The sequence below is a fragment of the Phascolarctos cinereus genome, unplaced genomic scaffold, assembly GCF_003287225.1.
Source record: "Phascolarctos cinereus isolate Bilbo 61053 unplaced genomic scaffold, phaCin_HiC Scaffold_9;HRSCAF=440, whole genome shotgun sequence".
Lineage (NCBI taxonomy): Eukaryota > Metazoa > Chordata > Mammalia > Diprotodontia > Phascolarctidae > Phascolarctos > Phascolarctos cinereus.
In genome coordinates, this window is record NW_027556402.1 from 85,425,192 (window position 1) to 85,449,040 (window position 23,849).

General features: G+C 41.6%; 1 protein-coding gene across 1 annotated transcript in view; it reads left to right on the forward strand.

Annotated features, from left to right (window-relative positions):
- The first annotated feature begins 4,185 nt into the window (after window positions 1-4,185).
- SH3RF1 (SH3 domain containing ring finger 1) overlaps window positions 4,186-23,849 on the forward strand; it is a 218,671-nt gene continuing 199,007 nt past the window's right edge. Inside the window, 2 exon segments of the mRNA XM_020997840.2 lie at window positions 4,186-4,604; window positions 6,857-7,331. Of these exon segments, the coding sequence (XP_020853499.2) occupies window positions 6,948-7,331 (384 nt within the window). The 5' untranslated portion in view covers window positions 4,186-4,604; window positions 6,857-6,947.

Below are 23,849 nucleotides of genomic sequence, written 5' to 3' on the forward strand. Positions count from 1 at the left end.
CCCCCAGGACAACGTCAGTTACCATAACTAAGCACCATTCAGTTTTGTTTTCATTGTTGTTTTTCCTTCTACAATGGTGCAGTTGTTGAGTATATTGTCTTCTTAGTTCACATCACCTTACTGTGCACTAGTTCCTATGCCTTGCCACACATCTCAGAATTCTTCACAGTCCTCATTTCTTACAGTATAGCAATCTTCTATTTATGTGCATGGTGCATAACTTGTTCAGATGTTTCTTAACTGATGAATGACTTTATTTTTGGTTCTTTAAAACAACAAAATCACATCAACATGATTTAGTTAGTATCTATGCAATACCTGTATGCGGATTATTTTTTTGTTTATAGAATCAGACATAGAGACCAGTTGGAACAACCCCTTCATTTTACAGAAGAGGAAACTGAGATTGAGGGAAGTGACATGCCCCAGGTAGTCACAGAGGCAATATTTGAATCCAAGTCCTCTGACTCTGACTCCAGTGTCCTTTCCACTGTACCATGCCGTATATATACTCACGATAGTTTAGTCTAATGAAAAGAATGGGCATTCAGAGACTGGGGCTCCATTTCAGAGCGCATAACCTAATCTGTCTCTCTTTTTTTTTCCATCTGTAAAATGAGGATAATTATATCTGTTCTTACCTACTACTTCACAGAGATGTGAAGATAATATCTATTAAAGTGCTTTGAAGTCTTGGGAGGAAAGGAACTAAGTGAATCTCAGCCACCAATAGCAGCAGGTCACACAATGAGGCACCATCTTAAAGATATACAATCCTTTAAGTAAATCATACCATGGTCAGAAAAATAAGTTGATACTTTTCTTCATGTTCAATCTGTAGGAAAGAAGGGAAGGGAAATCTCATCCTGTGTCTCCCCCTTCCCTAGTTTTCCCTTTGGGTTATGAGACTGTGAGATCCTGGAGAGCTGGGACTGTCACCTTACTTTATATCACCAGATCTTAGCACTGTGCCTGCTACATAGTAGGTGCTTAATAATTGCTTATTTCTTTCCTTCCTTTTTCCTAACTGGGGGAGCTAAGTTTCAATCTATCCAATTATCTCCAAGAAATTAGCTTCCTTCATCTCTGGCAATAAATCACTTTTACAAACTGTTTATTGATTTCTGACTAACTTTTAGGAAGAAAAAAAGTATTGATCCAAATTTAGATTAAAAAGAGAATAAGCCATCTTCTACTATAAATCTGGTTCTGGGGTGACCTTTAACAGAAGCTGGCTCCTCCTGTTGTCAGTCAAAAAACAGTTATTACACAACTAGTATGTTCCAGGTACTGTACTAAGCACTGGGGTAAAGAAGAAGCAAAAAAAAAAAGTCCCTGCCCTCAAGTCACTGACAATCTAACTGGGAGACAAGCAACCAAATATGCACAAATAAGCTATATACAAGGTAAAAAGGAAATAATCGCAAGAGGTATGGCACTATATACACCGATGGGGATGAAGTCTCAAGGCCACACATAGCCCTCAAGGTCCTCAAGTACTACCCCCGGACCAAATCCACACTTCACGGAACAAATCTTAATAAAAGGATTTGTTCTGTAAAACTTAGATTCAGTCAAAAAGCTGAAAGCCATATGTGGCCTTGAGGCTGAAGGTTCCCCATTCCTGCAAGGGGTAGGGAAAGGCGTCCTGTAGATTTCAGTTGGGACTTAAAGAAATCCGGGGAAGCCAGTAGGCAGAGATGAGGAAGGAAGAGTTATTCCAGATACGGGGGAAGGCAGAGAAAATTCCTGAAGCCAGGAACAGTGTCACTAGATGGAAGCCAGTGTCACTAAATGGAAGATGGTATGGAGAGGAGTAAGGTGAAAAAGACTGGAAAGGTAGGAGAGGGCTAGGTTATGAAGGGCTTTTAATGCCAGAGAAAGGACTTTATATTTGATTCTGAACGCCACAGGTAATCCCTAGAGTTGATTGATCGGCAGTGGTGGCGGTGTGACTAGGTAGGACGTGCACTTTAGGAAAATCACTTGGGTGGCTGAGTGGATTGGAGTGGCTCTTTTCCTAGTCTCTGTACTCCACTATTTAATCCTTAATTCATGGGATGCTGATTCCGAAAAGTCCTTGGGTTGAGCAATCCCAAACAGAATCGTTCTGTTTTGAAGTTGATAGGATGAAGGAATCCCCTTCTCCCTCGTCCCCAACTCCTGCCTCCGTACTAAAGGCTATTTGCCCATTCATTTGCGCATCCCCTCCCCGCCTCCTTCTCTTGCGCTGGATGGGGAGGCGGTCTAACAGGTGTGTTCAGGGGGCCACCTAAAACAAAGAATGCAGAAAGCTGCTTCCTTGGCTTGGAAGCAACGGAACCTGTTTGCCAGATTCCCTCCTCGTCCCGTCCTTCCCCCCCCCCACTGTACTGGTCGGAACTCTACACTTTCTGGGCCGCATGGAAGGGCGTACCTTTCACGTTTCTGGTTTTTAACCCCACAGATGCCGCTTGTGTACCTGTATAGATCCAAGATCCTCCACCCCAGGTGTGTATTTGTGCTTATGCGTGCCCCTGCGCGCGCGCGCCTGTGCGCGTATGCGTGCGCGTGTTAGATGGGGAAGTAAATGGATGGGAAGGAAAGGTTGAGGGTGGGGGTGTGGCCCCAGGAATACTGCAGCGAGCAAGGGCTCTAGGAACTAACTGGTTTATATTAAAATAGTGTGCCACGTTTCCTCCTCGCTGACCAATGGAGTCACTCTTTCCCCCTCCCCCTTCCCCCCCTCAGTTTCCTGGGGGCCGGACAATTTAAGACCGCCCAGCAAGGCTGGAATTAGACTCCCATCTCGCTCTTTAGGGCGGCTCCCGACAGTCCTCCCACTATCCAAACCTAGGAGTCTAGCAGATCAGCTCCTGGGCTCTTGCAGGAAGAGGGGCTGGTGCGGCCCGTTGATGGTCCCTAGGCATTCCACGGTCTCCTGGCATCTGTCCGAAGGCATTGACTTATCTCGCTTCCACCTCTGCCTTTGCACCGCTGGGTCCTTCTGCAGACAGCCTTCTTCCAAATCTATATTGGGATCCTCACCCTAAAGCCTTTAGCGTAGAACTTCTCCCTACCATTCCAAGGCATGGTGGTGTCTCTGAACCGGGCCCTCCAGACACGCTGGAGTCCTTCAAGACTCAGCTTAAAGATGCTTTTTCCGATCTCACCGTTGCTAGTGTCTTCTCTCTGAAATCACCTCCCATTTATGTCTTGCATATATATCTTGCATATATGTAGTGATTTGCATGTTGTCTCCCATATTAAAATGTGAGCTTGCTGAAGGCACGTCTTTGCTTTTCTTTGTATCCCCTGATACAGAATCTGGCACACACTTGTTGACTGAGGGACATGCCAGAGTCCTTCAAGACTCAGCTCATATCTCACCTTCTACAAGAGGCCACCTCCTGATTCTCACCCCCTACTGCTAGTGACATCCTCTAAGACATCCCAGTGTATGTATCTAGTTTGTATGTAATTATTATTGTCTCAAATCCCATCTTCTGCAAGAGGCCTTTCCAGGTCCCTCCTGCATCCCCCCTGCTGACGCCTTTCCTCCGGGATTACATTCCATCTATTCTGTATCTATTAAGTGCCTACCTAGTCCTTTGCATGTTTTTCTACCATTACAGCGTGAGCTCCTTGAGATCTCTTGGCTTTTCTTTGTATCTTTAGGGCTTAGCCCAATGCTTGGCACACAGGAAGAGCTTAATGACTAAGGGTTAAGTCAGAGTCCTTATAGACTTTCCCAGTCCCCCCCCATACCTTGTATGTATATATTGCCCCCATTCCGTTGTATATATCTAGTATGTACATAGTTGTTTGCATGTAGTCCTCATTAGAAAGTGAACTGCTTGAGGGCAGGAACCCCTGTTTATACTTTCCTTTGTATCCTCAGCGCTTAGCATGTAGTTAGCACTTAATAAATGTTCATTGACTAGCCTGCTTGAAAATTCTCGCCCTGAACTGTCCCTTGGGTTCAGAGTCTTTGAAATGGCCTATGCATCCTAAGATTAGCCGGGTTGGGTAAGCTGCACCATCCTGAACCCCTCCAATTTTCTTCCCTGTAGGGGGAAGGCAGAAGCCTGCTCTGCTGGAGGGGCGGGGAGCGGCAGGAGGGGCAGCAGTAGCGGCGGCTGCAGCTGGCGAGCTGCCCCCCACCCCCCACCCGGGCCGCGCTAGGCGCCGAGGGGAGGCGCTGTGTGCTCACGGCCAGGCGGGGCTGGCCTCCGGGCTCTTGGTGCCCCGGCGCTGAGGTGCTGCCTCCTCCCTTCTCCCTTCTTCTTGGTTGGGAAAGTGGGAGGTGGCGCGCGCGCGGGCGTGTGTATGTGTGGGTGGGTGCAGGGGGCGCAGCAGAGTCTCCGCTGTGCCACCGCGTCGTCAGAGACAGACAGACAGACAGACAGACAGACGCACACACACAGAGAGGCAGCGGGGCTGGGGCGGCATCAGCTGCATCTGCTGTTGCCGTCGCACCCCCCTTCCCTCCACCGCTGCTGCTGCAGTGTCCGCGAACAAAGAGGAGGAGGCAGCTCCAGACCTGGAGCAGGGGGCCCCTGGACCCTGGACCCTGGCTCCTCCAGCCCCCCTTGGCCACGGAGGAGCCACGCAGGAACGAGATGGTGGGTACCTTCTCTGTTGTTCTCTCCCCGCCTCGTTCCCTCTCCCGCTCTTTCCCCGAGCCCCGCTCTCTCTTTCACCGGGTGCGGGGCGGAGATGTCTCTCCTTCCCGGGAGAGCAGGAGAACCAGCTCGCTTTGCCGGCTGGGTCCCTGTGGGTGCCCGGGGATTCAAGAGGGAATTGGCGAGGTCTGGGATCTGCTGCAGGGCTTCCGTGGCTCGGGCGCCAGACTTGGGGACGGGATCCTCCCTGGGATTGACTAGCTTCCACCCGATCACCAGGACCCCCCCACCGGGAGAAATCTGTTTCTGTGGGGACTGGTATCTCTTTATTTCTCCCGCCCCTTTCTTTCTCTAATAGGTTTTTCTTGTTTTGCCCTCTCATGCCGAGCTTAGTTTCCCAACTTAAGGCTACGCATTTATTTTTAAGCCTTGAAAACTTCCAGAGATCTCTCTAGCGCGTGCGTGTGTGTGTGTGTGTGTGTGTGTGTGTGTGTGTGTGTGTGTGTGTGTGCTGCCCCAACCGAAAGGCGCGAGCACAGTGGATTCTATTTAATAAAACCCATATTCCGTGGCTAGTTTCCTCTATACCCACTTCCCCCATTCCCTTGCCTTGGCTGCGTTAGCCCTTGACCTTTCCCACTTGGAAGTGGCCACGCTATGCCCCAAACAACCTTGCTTGTGGGCTGTGTCTGGAGAAAGACAGAGATATGGATGGGTTGCCTCTATATAGTATGTCTCTCCTATATTGAGTCAGAGTTAATAATCCGTAGAGATTGTCTCTTTTTGGCGTGAGGGAAGTGAGGAGATGAAGGTGGGTAATGACCTTTTTTTACTGAGTGGTCAAATTTCCTATTCTGCCAGCAGCTTTCTGGGCAAAGATTTCCTATTGTCACATTCACAATTATTTTTGCCTGTTGTCTTGAATGGAATTAGGGCAGGCGGTTTAAACAAACAAAAAATCTATGTACTTGAGAGTTTATGAATGACTGCTCAGGAGGTGGAGATTGGTGTAAATTACTGCTGCTTTTATATTTTAGAAACTTTCAAGTCAGCCTTTTTAGGGATATCTTTGAATTTGGTCATAGAATCCACAGTTGGAAGGTACCTTATAATCATCTAAGTTCCAGCCCCTTATTTTACAACACTGATTTTGCTTTCTTTTTTATAAGAAATATTACATCACCTCATTTTTAAGACCAGATAAGAAACAATTGATTTGCAGAGTTGCATATTGACTGGGTGTTAACTGGTGTTGGATTCACTAGGACCTGGGTTCAAGTTCAGTCTCTGCTACATACTGTCTTGCTCCTAAAGCAAGTTACATAGCCTCTCAGTATTCCAGGCAAACCTCTAAGACTAAAAGTTACAGACAAGTGGAAGATCTGCATCAGGGGAGGGAGTTTCCATCTTAGGAGTTCCCTTACTCATGAAGAAACATATCTGATACTGGAGCCAGTTTGCCACAAGTGATCACAAGCAGCAAAATTTATTAAACTCTAAAGTGTTTTGAAAATTGGGGCTTTGTTGGATGTTAACAGTAATTTAAGGTAAAGAAAACTTTAAATTGGCTTCTGTTTAGCTTTGCATTTGAGCCAAGTACGGCAGTTAACAATACTCTGATGGTCAAAGAAATTATCTTTATTTACTTTCATAAATTGCATTTATTACAGAAATCCCTCTGTAATAAGCACTTAATGACTATTACAAAACAGTATACTTCTAAATAGCTTTAGGGATTATTTTTGAATTGTGTAGAAATCTTTTAAAAAATGATTGACTCACCAGTGTAGGAACAGTGTTCGGGAGCAAAGCAGACTCTATTAAAAATATTTTTGAATATTTTGGTTCTTGGCCATTGTTCTATAGATCCATGTGTTGCTCAGGTTGGAAGGGACTTAGAGATCATCTGATCTGATGCTCTTATTTTGCAGATGAGGAAACTGAGGCTGGGGAAAGCCAATGAGGTTCCCAGGACCATAGTGATTTATTAATTTTAAATTAAACTAATAATGTAGTGATTCACCATAATTTAAAGTCAGCTTCTTTTATTCAGTTAAATTTCTTACAAAGTAAACACTTGACTAGTGAAGGAAAGTAAGCTTGTTAGAGCTAGGACATAAGTCCAGATCTTTGGACCATAGTGTTCTTTCTACTATGTTATGATGCTTATCAGTGAACTCATTTTAAAATTATTTCTCCAGATCGAAACATTAATTATGTATTTTTCTTTTTTCCCTACCCACCAATTCCAGAGGAGACTCTGAACAGGCATGGATGTTACGTGAATCACTTGAAGGGAGGTGAACAGCTATGAAGGCTTCTTTCTCAGTAAATTAGATAAAAATGGATGAATCTGCCTTGTTGGATCTGTTGGAATGTCCTGTGTGTTTAGAACGACTCGATGCCTCTGCAAAGGTCTTGCCTTGCCAGCACACATTTTGCAAACGCTGTTTGCTGGGGATTGTTGGTTCTCGAAATGAACTGAGATGTCCAGAATGCAGGACTTTGGTGGGCTGCGGAGTTGAGGAGCTACCCAGTAACATCCTGTTGGTTAGGCTGTTGGATGGAATCAAGCAGAGACCTCGGAAATCGGGCACCAGTATCGGGATTAACTGCACAAATGCTCTGAGGGCCCAGGGCAGTGCTGTTGTGAATTGTAATTCAAAAGAGCCTCAAGGGTCCCAAGGTGGACAGCAACGGGTGCAGGCCAGGAGCCCCCCAGTCCGAGTAAGTAGCCAAGAAACAACTGGTTGGTGAATCACATTAAGTGCATGGAGGACTGGATTTCTCTCTTTGCTTCCATGTATTCATTACTAGTACTTAAGAAAACAAGTGCTTTTGGAACTGGTGGTAAATTATCTGTTTCAAAATATCTCGATATTCTGTGTGTTCCTGGTTAAAGTAAGTTTTTTGGGGACAATTACCAAATTATTCAAATGTAATTTAGAAGATGGCAACTTGTGGTGATATGTAAAATGTTGGTTAGGGGTGATTGTGGTTTATTTTTTTGCCCTCACACTGATTATTTATGTCCAGGATGGAAAATCAGCCCAGTGGCATCATTTTTTTGCTTCTGGTTGTGGTGGTGTTTGGCTTTATGAAAGCATGCTACTGTATTTGCTGGTAGGAGGAGTTCTCAGCAGACCATAGCCACAGGTAGGTCAGTTTTGTTGCCATGGCAGCAAAAGGTCATTCTGGATTGTGGAAAATCTAATCGAGTGGGGTTTTGTTTTTGTTTTTGTTTTTTTACTGGGAGTGCAATGACATTAATTTAGTAAGATCCTTTATTAGAGATTGGATGTGGGCCTGAGTTGGGACTGGAAAAAAATTTTAAGGGTAACGTGTAATATGACTGCTCACCACCACTTGAAATCAGTGAACAGGTATTTATTAAACACCCACTGTGTGCCAAGCAGAGGCAGATGGATGACTCAGTGGATAGAGTGCTAGACCTCCAGTCAGGAAGACCTGAATTCAAATCCAGCCTCAGACACTTAATAGCTGTATGACCCTGGGCAAGTCACTTAACCTCTGTTTGCCTTAATCCACTGCAGAAGGAAATGGCAAACCACTTAAGTATCTTTGCCAAGAAAACCCCATGGCATACTCTGGCCACTGGCGTCATAAAGAGTCAAACACAATTGAACAGCAATGATGTGCCAAGCACTATGTTAGCCACTAGGAACGTAAAGGTGAAAGTGAGATTGTGCCTGCCTTTAATGAGCTTATGATCTGAGGGGATATAGGGGAGACTTGCATAAAGTACTGGGGTTTGGAGGTAAATTACCTGAAATTGAATCTGGGTTTGGCCACATGATCCAGTGTGACCTTGAGGAAGTCACCCTCTTTGTGCCTCAGTTTTCTTATATAAATTGAGAGTGTCTGACTAGATGACTTGTAACCTTATGCAATTTGATACAAAATAGATACAAAATAATTTGGGGGGAAGTTCTTGTGGGTTGGGCACCAGAAAGGCTTTAGGTAGAAGGTAGTGCTTAGCTCAGCCTCAATCTATTTTAATCAAATAGACTTCTTAGGAATAATCTATTTTATTAGGTAAGATCAGAAGTCAGGTCATGATATTATCTTGTAATAAGAATATAATATCCTTATACTATGTTGTGGTTTTTTCTCTCTTGCTCCTATTTTTCTTCTTTTTTTTGGAAAAGTAGGAAAAGTAGTTGTCAAGTAAATAGTTGCATTGTCATGGAGGAAGCTATTTTGGACATTGGCTAATTGTCCTGAATCCAGTTTTAATTAGTAGTTAATCTTGCTTAGAATATTTTTTCATCAGTTCATAGGATCTTAGATTTAGATCTAAGGGATCTTAGAGCTCCTTGAGTACAGCTATCTGATTTTGCTATTGAGCAAACTGAAGACCAGAGAGGGTTAGTGACTTGCCCAGTGTCACACAGGTGATAGGTGTGATAGAGTAAGTTCTTAGTGAGCATTTATAAACTCCCACTTAAGGGGCAGCTAGGTGTCACAGTGGATAGAGCACTGGCCCTAAAGTCAGGACAACCTGAGTTCAAATCCGCCTCAGACCAAACACTTGACATGTACTAGCTGTGTGACCCTGGGCAATTCACTTAACCCCAATTGCCTAAAAAAATAAAATAAACTCACACTTGAAGGTTTATAAGGCCTTTTCCTCCCAATAATCCTGTTAGGTAAGTAGTACAATTTTTTAAATCACTGTTTTACATATGAAACAACTGAGGCTCAGAGAGATGTAATGTCTTGACCCAAGTTTACGTAGGTATTAAATATCAGAGTAGACTTGATTTCTTCCTTTTTTTTTTTAAGGCAGTTGTGGTCAAGTGACTTGCCCAAGGTCACACAGCTAGTAAGTGTCGAGTGTTTGGTCTGAGGCCAGATTTGAACTCAGGTTGTCCTGACTTTAGGGCCGGTGCTCCATCTGCTGCACCACCTAGCTGCCCCAATTCCAGGTCTCTCTACTGGAACTCCTGTACTTTTCCCCCTACCAGTGCCAATGTCTATTATTATAACCTTCCACTGAAAAATAATGTGCTTTGTAGTTTTTTTGTAGTTTCCTTTGACTTAGTACAGGAATTCTTCATCTTGCAGGCATTAGATAATACACCTAGAGTGGATGAAGTGCAGCTGGGATGACTGCAGCTGGGATGATGTGTCTGTTACAAACACTAGGTTGCCTCTATATCCATCCCCCAGGGGATGGCCCAAGTTTAGAAAACTGATCCTTTGAACCCATCACTGGCAGACCATTTGATGGTCTTTTCTTTTGATTCACATTTAAAGATTTTTTCTTCAAGAGAGGGAGTGCTCTGAGAGGGTGATCCTTTTCAGTATTTGGAGCCCATGTGCTATGGATTAAATAAATACACAGGTCCCCTCAGCACTCTTCTTGGCCTTTGTTTATTTCCTGGACTCTTTTAAGAAACATTCCAAAGGAAACAGGGCATGGGAAATTTCACTCATGAATATTTTAACCGGAGAACCAGTCATCACATTGATCATTTCTGAGACACCTGACCCAGGTCGGCTTCCTTTAATGACAAGGGAGATTTGCTTCTTTGGAAAGGTTTTGTTTCATTTTTAATTAGACTAGAAGGATAGCTTCTGGCTGTCAATAGAAAGTATCTTTGTTGTTGACACATCACTTTACATGTTAGGAGGAATGCTCTGAGTGTTTGATCATTGGTAAAAAGAATTTGGAGGAGAGGGCTGAAGTATTCAACTCAACAGCCCTAAGATTTAGAGTTAATAATTTACAGCCTTGGTTTTCTTTGTAGGGGAGGAATCTGCTACCTACCTTTATTGATCTAGAGCTCAAAAAGACCTCAGAGGTCCTTTAGTCTAACCCCTTTATTTTGAAGATGAGGAAGTGGAGACTTACGGTGGTGAAGAGACTTGCCTGAGGTAACACTGGCAGAAAAGTGGTTGAACAGGTATTCAAATCCGAGTCCTTTGACTCTAAAGGAAGCATTCCTTCCAACTCTGCCTTGTTATCTCCCTACATAATCCACCCACACAATTCTTGAGTTTTTGAGCTGCTAAGGTATTTCAGGTATGCATCGCTATGTAAACAGTTGTTAGTATTTATGGCTGTAATACCGATAGTATTTTCCTAGATTTTACAGTTTTCTTATTTTATTACTGTCTTACTGGGAAGAGAATAGCAAAGGATCTGTGATTTCATCAACATAGGGAACTCCTGGTGTGGGAATTCCCTCCTGCAGAGCAGTTCAGAACCATATATAACAGTAAATAAATTCTATGGAGTTACTTGGTGCACATAGAGTTAAAATGACTTGTTTAGTGTCACAGAGGTAATAAGTGTCAGAGGTGATACCAGAACCCAAGGTCTTCCTGATTCCAAACCCAAGTGTTCTATTTAATATATTTACTTGTGATTTCTTTGCATGGAGAAAAATTATTTTTTTTTCTTTCAAATTTTTTTGTTTGTTTTTATTAAATTTTTTTTGAAGTTCACTGATCATCACAAAAACCCAGTAAATGCAACTAAAGATAAAAACAAAATGTCCAACCGAGATCTCAGAACCCAGAGCCATGGGGAGGCGTGACACCGCGCTGCACGGTGCACACATAGGGCAGAGTGACGCAGGCATGCAGCAGACAGCTGTGGACAGAAACAAGAGGAGAAGGAGAGTGTGTGTGTAAGACGATGGGGGGAGAGGGCAGGTGTTCTATCAACCGCTGGACAATGACAGTGTTGAGCAGGTTGGCCTCCTTCAAGGTCTGGAAAGCTCATGGCTGCCGTCGCTGGCCGGGCATCGACAATGAAAAGCTGGATATCGTGGATCCTGTGATGGTGGTTAAACTTCTGTACCAGTCTCCCGCCATTAGCAAGCCGGATTTGAGTATTGGTCCTGGGCTCTGACTCATCAGTTGCTGTGGAAGAACTGCTTTGGCTTCATTTTCTGCCTTCTGGGCTGGAGAGCTTGTGTTCAATAGCTGAGGGGTAGTGCTGCCCAGTTTCTGACCCTCGCCAGTGAATGCTTTGAAGGCTCCTTTGGGTTTTACAAAGTCCTCATCTCGATGGTCCTCCATGGCCAAGTTGACCTGTCCCCCACGTGATAACCTTCGTAGCTCTGTAGGTACTTCCCCACTGCGGATAGACTCCAGAAACTGGGCTTTAGATGGGTCTTGGTAGCTTTTCAGCTCACCACTGTCCAGGCTGAGTCCACTCGGAGAAAAATTGTTTTTTAAGAAACCCAGCTTATCTTGCTGCTTACTGTAATTTGGGTACTGTAGAGGTGGGTAAAATGGGAATAAAATATGTCGTTTATATTGAAGTAGAATTTACCCCGAGGTGGCATAGCAGATAGAACACTAGACGGGGAAAAGCCAAATTCAAATCCTCCCTCATATGCACTTACTGTGTGACTCTGGGGAAAGTCATTTAACTTCTCTGTACTTCAGTTTCCTCATCTGTAAAATGAAGATGTTGAACTTGATGGCTTCTAAGGTCTCTTCCAGCTCTAAATGTGTGTCTGATGATGCTAAATACTTCTTAAAAGGACAGCCTCTTCTGCTTAAAATAACTCTTCATTAGCAGTTAATGATACCTTTTACACTCAGAATAAATAGTGGTAAAAATACATTCTATTTGATGCATGTTTTCTAAGCATTTAAAAAAAACATATTTGTCTAGGAGATAATTCCTGAGAAAGAAAGAAATCACAGTTTGTGGATGGTACTGAGGTCGGCATACCACATTGAGAGTGTGTTTTACACACACACACACACACACACACACACACACATTCTTTTTCTTTAGCAGATTGAATGAGAAAGTGGCCATAATGACTGCCAAGCATTTATCCTTGTTAGTGATATATTTTTAAATGACAGTACTGTGCAGCATGCATTTTGCCACATGTTTTGGCACAGCTGAAAGTGATAACACATGGAACGTTGTTTTAATTTATTAGTTATGTCCTATTATGTACCAGTAGACTCGGGATCATGTGGCTTCCTTCTGCCCTGAGCTGAGGCAGAGTGAGTATTATCAGCAGATCTGAACATTTCCAATATGTTCTGCATATCTTGTTTCCAGAATTTGACTTACTAGCTCAGTCCAGAGACAGAATGAAGAGGGCTAAGGGTGATGGCTGCCTTGCCTCAGTCAGCTTTGGAAGCTTTCATTCTTGCCCTTAGGCGGAGAATTACATTGACTTGGTTTTAGGCTGAGAACTGACACCTGCATGGGCCTCAAGAGAAGGATGATCTTTGCTTATCCAGTCCTTTCCCTATCTTCTGTGTAATGGAAAGAGGACTGCCTTGGAGTGATCAGCCATGGGTTTTAATACTGCCTCTGTCAATTTCTGTGATCTTGGGCAGGTGCCTCAGTTTCCTCAAAACAAAAGGTTTGATGAGCTCTAAGGTTGATGAACTTAATCTAAGGGTCCTTCCAGCTCTAAACTTATATGATGCATTAGACAGAGTGTTGATCTTGAAGTGAGGAAAACGTTGACCCTGGTCAAGTCATTTAACCTTTGTCAGCATCAGTTTCCTTATCTGCAAAATGGGGGCACCAACCTCATACAGTTGTGGATCAGATGTGATAACGCATGTATGATCTACAGTGAACATACTGAGATGAAGCCTGGAGAAGGCATTGTGGATAGACATCTGGGCTTGTAGTCAGAAAGATCTGGGTTCAAAACCTGCCTCAGGGATTTTCTTACTGTGTGACCCTAGGTAAGTAATTTAACTACTACGTGCCTGTCAAGCTTTTGATCGCTTTCAGCCTGCCCTTCTGTATCTTATCATTACTGTTGAAAAATATTATGCTCTCAATCTTCTTGTGTCTTTGGAGCTCGAGTTCATTGGATTCAGGGTCAAATGAGACCTTGGAGATCACCTGGTAGAAAGATGTCAGACTCATGGCCCATCTGGGACCAGCAGGGAGGGATCCATTTCTATCTGAGCTCCACACAACTGTTCTAATCTAACCTTCTTGTTTTACAGATGAGGAAACTGAGTCCTGGGGAAAGTTAAAGGACATAGTCAAAAGTCTCACAGATAGTAAGATGTAGAATTAGGGTTCAGCTCCAGCTCCATGGACTGTGTGGTCTGCCCCAAAAGTCTTAGTGCAGTTTGTAAGCTTTCATGGGTTGGAGCTTTAATAATTTAAAACTGCCCTAAGAATTTGAAGACAGTGTAGAATAAGTATAGCTGTGCTTTTTGACTGTCCCACTGTGATAATTAACTGGCCTTGACTTCTTTCATTCCACAAGTATTGATTGCTGGGGTTGGAGGCAGGAAGACTCATCTTTGGGGTTCAAATCTGGCCTCAGATGCTTAACCTTGTTTGCTTCAGTTTCCTCATCTGTAAAATGGGCTGGAGAAGGAAATGGCAAGCCCCTTTAGTATCTTTGCAAGAAAACCCCTGAAAAAGGGGTCATGAGAAGTTAGATATGACTGTTTAACAACAACAAAAAACTAGTAAGGATCAGAAATTTCTTGGTTCTGGGGGAAGGGTGTGAGTAATGTAGTCCTTACCTTTCAAGGAGTTTACACATTAATATTTAAAGAATAATTCAGTAGTAAAGTATGTAAGACAACAAGAGGAGAGGTATTAGGAGGATATGACTGGGATGGTGAATTTGAAAGCATTAAACGTGGAGTGTGTGGGACCTAAATTTGAATCCCTCCTCTTCTCCCTATGACCTCTGTGACCTCGGGCAGGTTACCTAATCCATTTGGCTTCAGTTTTTCATCTGTAAAATGAGAAGGTTGGAATTAGATCAGCGACATGATTGTGAATGTGAAACAACCTGCTTTCCAAAATGCACAGGACACGCATTTAAGTTTAATCTGCATCATTAACATTTTTCCATCATTTTCTTAAATCTAGACAGTCACAAAACCAGAAATCAAGCATTCTTTTGTAGCATTTGCCAATTTTCAAGATGTAAATGCTCACACTGAAAATTTAACAATTGACTCTCAGGAGGAGCTGTCTCCAGCACACCCTGGGCCAGATGACAGTCAGAAGCTCTTTCAACGCTAAGTCTGTGGTTAAAGGCCAAGTAAGTGTTACAGTCAGCAATGATAACAGGGATTCATAACACAGATTGTGGTGATGGAGGACTTAGAAAGCGTGTTCCTCTCAACAGCTCTGTGACGTAGGTAAATATGAATATTATTATCCCCATTCTGTAGATGAGGTCACTGATCAAAATGATCGTCTCACATATGGATGCTAGGATTTTCAAGAGTAAATGATCAATTAAGGGGCAGCTAGATGGCACAGTGGATAGAGCTCTAACCTTGAAGTCAGGAGGACCTGAGTTCAAATTTGGCCTCAGACACTTGACACTTACTACCTCTGTGACCCTGAGCAAGTCACTTAACCCCGATTGCCTCACAAAAAAAAAAAAACGAAAGGAAAGGAAAGGAAAAAAAAGAAAAAGTGAGACCAAGATCTGGACTTTGAAAGATGGGATTTGGATAGGTCGAGGAGAGTTGGGGAGGCAGTTGGAACAGAGGTGAAGATGGTATTTTGCTCCCAGCTCTTAGAATCCTGCCTTTCCTCTATAGCCTACTGTAGCTTCTTAGCCTTTCATCTTAAATTACATTTGCCAATTCCATTCCACAAGGCAATGGAATTAAAAATGGCTACTCTGTACCAATGAAAAAAATGAGTGATACCCTAAAAAGAGAAATCCTCTTTCTCATTCTTACCCTCTGACTGCCCTTAAAGCTTAGGAATGTATGTAGCCGTCAGTGCCAGGACAAGAAGAAGGCAGTGTTTTGTTTCATGAATGGTGGCATATGGGTATGTGTAAATATAGCCATCTTAAAGATAGATGTGTGAGCGAGCTCTTCAGTGGAAGCTGGAAGGGAACGGAGGTGCCATTTCAGATGGATGACAGCAGCGGTAGGCAGTAAATTACTTGAGTTGTGAAACAGGGAAAAAAGTAAGCAGTAGGAGGGCTCGAAAATGAAATTTTCAGCTGTGTTGAATATAGTGCAGAAAGGCAAGGTCTGTCAAGCTTTAACATTTTTCTGTTACCCTAAGGAAATAATAAATATCCTAAAATACTTTTTTAAAAAAATCCCCCTCCCCCAGTGCTTTTTTTTTTTCACTGCTAGAGGTCCAGTAATTCATGAGGGAGTGCAGATTTTTGTTATTTTTATTGCTTAATTAGCAACTGTCTTCAAGTAATAAGGAATCACTTTTATCCTTTTATAACTTAGAAGTGAGTCTAATTTTAAGTTTGCAGAAGAGACTTCTCTGTTCAGTCATTTCCTTTTAATAGGCTTATGCTTGACTGCTTCTGGGAGCTGGGATTCGTGTGGGTATGGGGAGATGGCTAGATGGGGACAGTGGTCAGAGTGCTAGAAGACCTGACTTTGAATGCTGCCTCAGATGCTTACTAGCTGCATGGACAAGTTGCTGAATTGGCCTCAGGTTCCTCATTAATAAAAGCAGATAGTGATAGCTCCTACCTTGTTGGGTTGTTGTGATCATCAAAGTGCTTTGCAAACCTGAAAGCATCCTCTAAAAGCTCACTCACACATCTGCCTTTAAGATGGTTATATTTGTATACACATTTCTGATCTCACTGATGTGCGCAGACCCCTCCTTTGATATAGATTGCAACCCATCTATTCCTGCCTGGCCTGGTAGACTCTTGCTCATTTCTTCCCTCCCATAAGTTCACCAGGGGAGGTCCGTCCAAAATGCAAGGGCACTTTCTTTTCCCATCAGTGAGGATACTAATGCAGTACTTGGCTATCTCCTGATTTTCCTTCAGCAATCACCATGTGATCCTATCATTTTTTTCACTCATAAATTTCACTGATAGCGTCTTGACTGTGTACCACTTCTGTTTTGTAATGTACTATTTGTGGCAGCCCCTTCCATGAACTTCTTTGTGGCCCTACTGATTGGACAAATCTCCTCCACTCACTGGGCAGTTTAGTGAGTGGTGGGGGAGGACAGTTCTCATTTGGGGGCCAGCTTTCTGATGATGAGTCTCAGGACTTAGCTAGTTTGCTCCTCAGGGAAAAGACATACTATTTGTTCCCAGCGCTACACTTTGGGCCTTTCCAGGTTGATATGGCGGCATCACTTCTGAGAACACAAAGTCCTCTCAATGCCATGATGAGGGAAGAGCCATATCTAAGGTTTAATATATGTGAGGCATTTCACAGTACTTTTAGAGAGTGATCACAATTACTCTTTCAAAGACCAGTTCTATTTTAAAATGTTTAATATGTAGGTTTTTAACCTTTTTTTTTTGTCATGGATCCTCTTTGGCAATTTGGAGAAGCCTCTGTACCCCCTTTCTAGAATACTGTTTTTAAATGCATAAAATACATACAATTATAGTATATCGAAGAAGAATTATCAAAATATTCTTTTTTAAAAGTTCATGCATTTCAGGTTAAGATCCCCTGATTTGTGGTCCATTCCACATTCTTGCAGGGGAGGGTCAAGGGAGTCTGGGTCTCCTTATCTCACTCACACAAGCTGGAAATGCTTTCTCGCCTCACAGATCTAACCCCATTGCTGATCTTAAAGGAAGCTCTGATCTGCTCTGTTTCCAGCTGGGGCCAGTTCACCTCTCTTTAGGCAGCCTATGGGCACCTAGCTCCCAGGGGCTTACTATATTGGTGCTGGACCTAGTGAACTGTAGCTCATAAGGCCCAGGCTCCAAGGATCCACCAGGCTGAGTCTCCTGAGTAGCAGGAATTATAGGCCACACCCTTCTCAACTCACTTATTTTACAGATAAAGGAACTAAGTGCCAGTATCTTGTTCAAGGACACACAGTAAGTAAATCAGTAGCACAACTGGAATTTTCAAATCCAGCTTCAGCTCTTAGGGATGGATAACTACTTATATAGGTATTGTAGAGGAGATTTTCCTTCTGGTATAGGTTTGATTAGATGGGCCATGAAGGCCCTCCTGTTTCTGGGGTTTAGCTCTGCCTTCCATTTTACTTTTCTCCCACTACTTCTCCAATATCCAGCTGCACTCTGAGGAAATAAAGAGTTTTGTGGGGTGAGGAGAGAGAGGTAATTTTGGATTAAGGAGCACTTTGGGAAATAGGAAAGGCCTCCGGGATTAAGACAGCATGAAGGTACCAGAGGTCTTAGGGACAGAAGCACAGAAAGGGACTTGGGAGACAGAATTCACTTATCTCAAATTGGGGAAGAAACTCTCCTCCCTACCCCCATTTCTTCCTGTTCTTTCTTCTGCACTACTGGGCCCTCTACTAATAGGTTTCAGAACTCTGGCTAATAAATTAATGAAGATTAATTATATATTAAGTAAGCTTTTATGGGTCAGTCTGGGAGCTTAATTCCCATTAATACTTCTTTTTTGGGGGGTGAGGGGTGGGAAAATCTTCTGAGTACCAAATCCATTAATGAACTTTTGGGTGACAGCTCATTGGAAAATTGAGGAGTTCCTTGTTGTATGAAATGTATATTTTACTTATAGCAGCAAAAATAAAACTAGCTGTGTTAAGTTACATGTTATATATGTGAGAATCTTTTTTTCTTTAGTTTTTCTTTTAAATGAAATGTAGGAATAGATAATGTAATTCAAATGATCTGAACCGTAAGTCTTTCAGCTTGGTTCCTCTTTAGCTTTCAGAAGCTTTAGAGTGGACTCTTATTAATGGATGACGGATAGGGTTTGGAGTATTCTGAAGGTTAATTTTAGGGAAGGCAAACATATGTTCCTACTGTTGGTGAGAGAGACTTTTAGATCTTGTGTTATATTTTTATGGTTTTTATTGTTGAGAGATTTTTTTCTTCCCTGGATGACACTGAGAGGATCATAGTTCTTGAAGAAGGCATGATAAATTCCTGGTCCAGTTATTTATGTATTGAATATTCCTGTATTTAGAGAAACTCATGATCTTTCTTATAAGTGGGAAAGTGTATGTCTAATTATCGCATTCTCCAGCAAACACTGTATGTAAGATTTGGGGAATGAAAGGACAGTAATCTATTTTACCTCATTCTCAAGAGCCTAAATGTTTTAATCTACACAGAGTGCAGACTCATCATTTTGGCTTATCAAAAATAATTCTCCATAAGAAAGTATAAAGTAAGAAAGGAATTTGATGAAAGGTAGTCGTCTACTATATTTTTTAAGCATCTAGAAAAGTAGATTCCCAATCTTAATTGCTGCACACGTTTCAGTATCTCAGAGTTTTCTTAGCCAGAAAGTTTTTTCTCGTATTAAATACAAATCCCCATGGCTTCAGTTTAATCACATTTCCTCTTGTTCTGTTCGTGGTGGAAAAGAAGAGCTTGATCATATTCTATCCTTTCATGTCTGCAAAAATTCATATTAAGATTCTATCTCTCATCTCTTCTTTAGGCTAAATAACTCTTATTTTTCTTTCACATTTCCTCTTAGGACCTATAATCGTTTTGTTTGCCGTCCCTTGGACCCTCTCCAACTCTCTGCACATCTTGTTTAAGTTTCAGTCTGGTAGAGCTCCCAGGACTATAATGAAGTTCTGACCAAGGTTTAGGATTGTGGAAGGATTATCCCACTGCTCCCTTGTACTACCCCACTTCTTTTTATATCTTAATGTCATATGTGTGGCACAGTGGAAAGAACCTTGGATTTGGAATTGGAAGTCTTGAGTTTGAGTCCTGACACTTCTCAGACTGTAAGCTACATCAGCCTTAATGTCCCTATCTAAAAAATGGGTGGGTGGGTAGGAGAAATAATGTTTCCACTATTTATTTCACTGGGTTATTTACCCCTTTGTAAAGCTTAAAGCATCAGATGAATATGAGTTATCCCATTATTGTTATTATTATTATTATGTACTTTTTGAACAACTTTACTACATTGATGACTTATTCCAAGAGCTAGAAAGGACCCCAGGAGTCAGCTAGCCTAACCTGAATTGGAACAGCAAATCCCTATACAGCATCTCAAATATTTGGTCATCCTGCTCCCACAGGAAGACCTCCAGTGAGCAGGAACTCATTACTCCTTGAAGCTGCCCATTGCATTTTTGAACATTCCTCTATATTAGGAAGATTTTTCCTTACATTGAGCTGAAATTTGTCTCTCTGCGCCTTTCTTTCATTGCTCCCAATTCTGCCTTCTGGGTCCAAGAAAAACACATCTAATCCCTCTTACACATGACAGCTATCAAAGACCTGAGAACAGCTATCACATTTCCCCTTCGGTCTTCCTTTCTTTAGTCTAAATATTTCTGGTTCTTTGCACCTGTTCTCATAAGGGCATACTTTCAAGCCTCTGAAGAATCCTGGTCTTTCTCCTTTGTCCACTCTCCAGCTCATCAAAGCCCTTCCTGAAATGTGGCAGATAGGGCTGAACAGAATTCTGTAGATCTGGTCTGACTTGAGCCAAGGACGCTGAGATTTTGGACACTTCTTTTAGGAATTTAGCCCATGGTCACATTAGTTATATATTTTTTTTCTGGCACCCATTTACAGAGTTTGTAGTTCTCTAAAACCTCAAAATTTTTTTCCCACACAAACTGTCGCCTTAGCCATACCTCTCTCATCCTGTATTTATGAAGTTGATTTTTTGAACCCAAGTGGTGGATTTTACATTTATCCACATTGAGCTTTATCTGTTAGGTTTAGTCTGTCATTTAGGCCTCTTCAGAGATTTTTGCATCCTGATTCTCTTCTGAAGGGTGTTAGGTATCCTTTTATGGACTCATATTTGTTTGGAACCATGTATACATACACACATATGTATTTACACATATGTACATAAAATGCACAATCCCTCTATACACACATGATATAGTTGTTTATATCATGTGTATTTATATATACGTAAACATGTATAGGTATATCATAATATGTGCATATGTATTTATGTATATGTAAATATACAAACACAACATGTATGTGTATTTGTAAGCAGATTTTTGTGTGTGTATGTATACATGTGTATAATATATAAGAATATATACGTGTATGTGTAGATACATACGTGTAAAATTTGTACAAATCCAGATTTTTATATGTCATGTGTTTGGGAAGTTCATTTTTCGTGATCATGTTCCTGGCCTTGTGTTGCCTGGGGTCCTTCTCATGGCTGGGTCAAGCTATCATCATCACTGATGTGGACTGAAAACATTCTGCATCATAGTAAGTGATCTCGTGAATTGTGCATTGCCGACCCCCACCCCTGCCAACCCCAACTATGTAGACATTTACCTGGGGAACCCTCTTTCTGGTGATAAGCCTCTGTGAACCTCAAGGCTCACACTTGAAGCTATTTGGAGTTGGCATAGGACTTACTAGAGCTTGTACTACCTGACTCGACATAGTTTATGAATACTCAGTGCCCCCTCCATGCTAAGATGATTCATTGGAAAAGAATTTATTGGACAGTCTTGTCTATTCAGCAGATATTTGGAACTGTTTGGCCTCATAGACACTGCCTTTATCTTCTGATGCACTTATGCTCATCGCCATGGATTTTACTTTCTTTTTTGTTTGTTTATTTACAGTTTAATAGACATCTTGTTTATTTTATACCAGTCATTGCCCATCATGCCCCTAACACAGCCCTCTTGTTACAGAAAAAATAATTGAGCAAAACTGAAAATAATTGACCAGAAAAACTCCTTGTATGACATTGTATGCAACATTTTGTGCGTGTAGTTCCCCACCTTTTTGCAAAGACGAAGGAAGTATGTAAGTATGTTTCCTTGCCTATTCTCTGGGACCACAGATTTTTTATCATTTTATTGTAAGCAGTTTATTAATGCGCTTGTTAATTTAATTTTTCTAAGTAATTTTAAGTTCTTTGAAGATAGGCACTATAGGATGCAACACAGTAAAACAGTGGGTATAGCACTGGAAAAAGAGAACTTGGGTACAAATCACACTTGGGTCCCATGGGATCATCAGTAAATCACAACCTCCATGGGCTTCAGTTTCCTCATCTGTAAAATCAGGCAGGCCTCCTCCCAGCTCATGATCTTCTAATAGTATTTCAATCTTCAGTGGAACTGGCACTTGGTCCTAACTCTATAAAAACACAATTCATAGGCTTTTTCCCATTCTAATTGGTCACAGTCACTTTGAATTCATGACCTGTTTTTGGTAGGGTATTTGGGGGCAGTTGGGTGGTTGAGACTGGGCTTGGATTCAGGAAGACCTGTGTGACTTGAGATATTCTCTGTGTGACCCTGGGCAAGTGACTATTCTTCTGTCTGTCTCGGTTTCCTCAATAGTGGAAAATAATAATAGCACCTACCTGCCAGGGTTATTATGAGGAGAAAAATGAAATAATGTTTGTAAAGCACTTAGAACAGTGCCTGGCACACAATAAGTGCTGTAGAAATGTTAGTTATTATTATTGAATATAATTATGTATTCTATTATGATAATTATAATATACTTATTCATTATATAATATATAATTATACAGTTATATAATGGTAAGATTTTAAACCTTTTACATAAATATTAGCTATTATTATTAACTAGCTGTGTTTCCCTGGGCATTTCAGACTTTCCTCTGCCTCAGTTTCCTCAGCTGTAGAATGGTGAAAATAATAATAGCATCTATTTCTTAAGGTTGTTGTGAAGTTCAAATGAGATAACATCTGTGAAGCACTTAGCACAGTGCCTGGCACACAGTAGATACTTAATAAAACTTTTTTTAACATCTACAATTAATTTAGTATCTAGAATTTAACTGTAGTCTCCTTTTCATTGTCTAGCTCTTGATGAAAAGCTTCATCTTCCAAGTCCCATTGGAATGGTAGCTAACCTGTCAGTAGATCCTTTCTAATTATTCTTCTTGAGTGTTACTTTTGAATTTTTCCATGTGGTCTAAACCATCCAGCTTTTAAACAAGGGTGCCATATGGAATTTAGAAAAATCTTATTAAAGTCAAGACATTTTATGTCTGACATCTCCTTCTTATCTATCAAGTACACCACATGGTCAGTGCAGAAAATGAGATAAACTTGACAAGGCATGCTCTTCCTAATGCGATTTTGACTTTTTTTTTCTTTTTTTTACTGAATAGCTGGTGAATCCCTTGCTTTACTTTTACCCTTGAAAGATCACACAGGTATCACACAGGTACCAGAGTTGGGATTTGAATCCAGGTCCTCTGACCACAAATACAGTTTCTTTTCTATTTTGTCCAGTAGAATACAAACTCATTGAGGACAGGGACTGTTTTGGTTTTGTCTTCGTAGCCCCAGCAATTAGCACATACTTCCTCTCACCTAGTAGGTGCTTAATAAATGCCCATTGAACTTGAATCTGTTTAGTTATACCACTGGCCTTGGTCTTTGGGTCGGTCCATTTTGTCTATGCAGCAAATGGCTTCCGGGAGAATCTTGCCACTGAGGAAAATATGATGTAGTTAACAATGGCATCATTAAATTCTAGAGACATCATGTATTTATAAAATAAAATTAAGCCTACTGGCCGTGCATGTAAAGGGATGGAGGAATAAGAAAAATAGAAAAGGAAAATCATATGGTTCCTTTGCCTCCAGATGTCTCCTTCACCCCCTCCCCTCCAAAAAAAAAAAAATCACAGTGACCTAAGGTTCCATACATTCTGTATCTGTAAGACAAGGAAGAACAGGGTGTAGGGAGTTTGAGGTAACAGAATGTAGCATCAGTAAATTGGTCCCAAGAAGCCCTCTATAAATTTTTGTATCAGACTGCTGGCCATAAAAATGAGAGGGGGAAACAGAAGGTTATCAGCTTTATTTCCCTGTTCAGCTTACTCCTTAAGATACTTAATCCATAAGATAGTTTTGAATTCTTATAGAAATATTAGTGGGAAAATGAATGTTAAAATTTTTTATATGTAATTGAGAAATATTTAATGAAATAAATATATTTAAAATATTAAGGTAGAAGAATCTTTAGAATTTAGAATACTCCTTTACTTCCTTTAGAAGAGACAAGCTTTCTAATACAGACAAAAATATCAATAGAGGACTCAACTTTTTGTCATAGAGTAAACAGCATGGGAGAAAAGGAAATTCAAGGAAATGACTTTTTTTGTTGTTCTGAACCCGTGATTTTATTACTGTAAGGAGCTCTTAGTGAAGAAAAAGCAGTGCTAACTGATTCCTGTCAGCAGTCTGTCTGCCAGGTTGTCATCTTAGTGGCTTAGGCAGTAACATGGCTTAGATAGACGGCAGGACTTAGACTCAGGAAGAATTGAGTTTGAATCCTGCCTTAGGCTTTTAGCTGTATTAGCCTGGTAAAGTCACTTAACCTCTCTC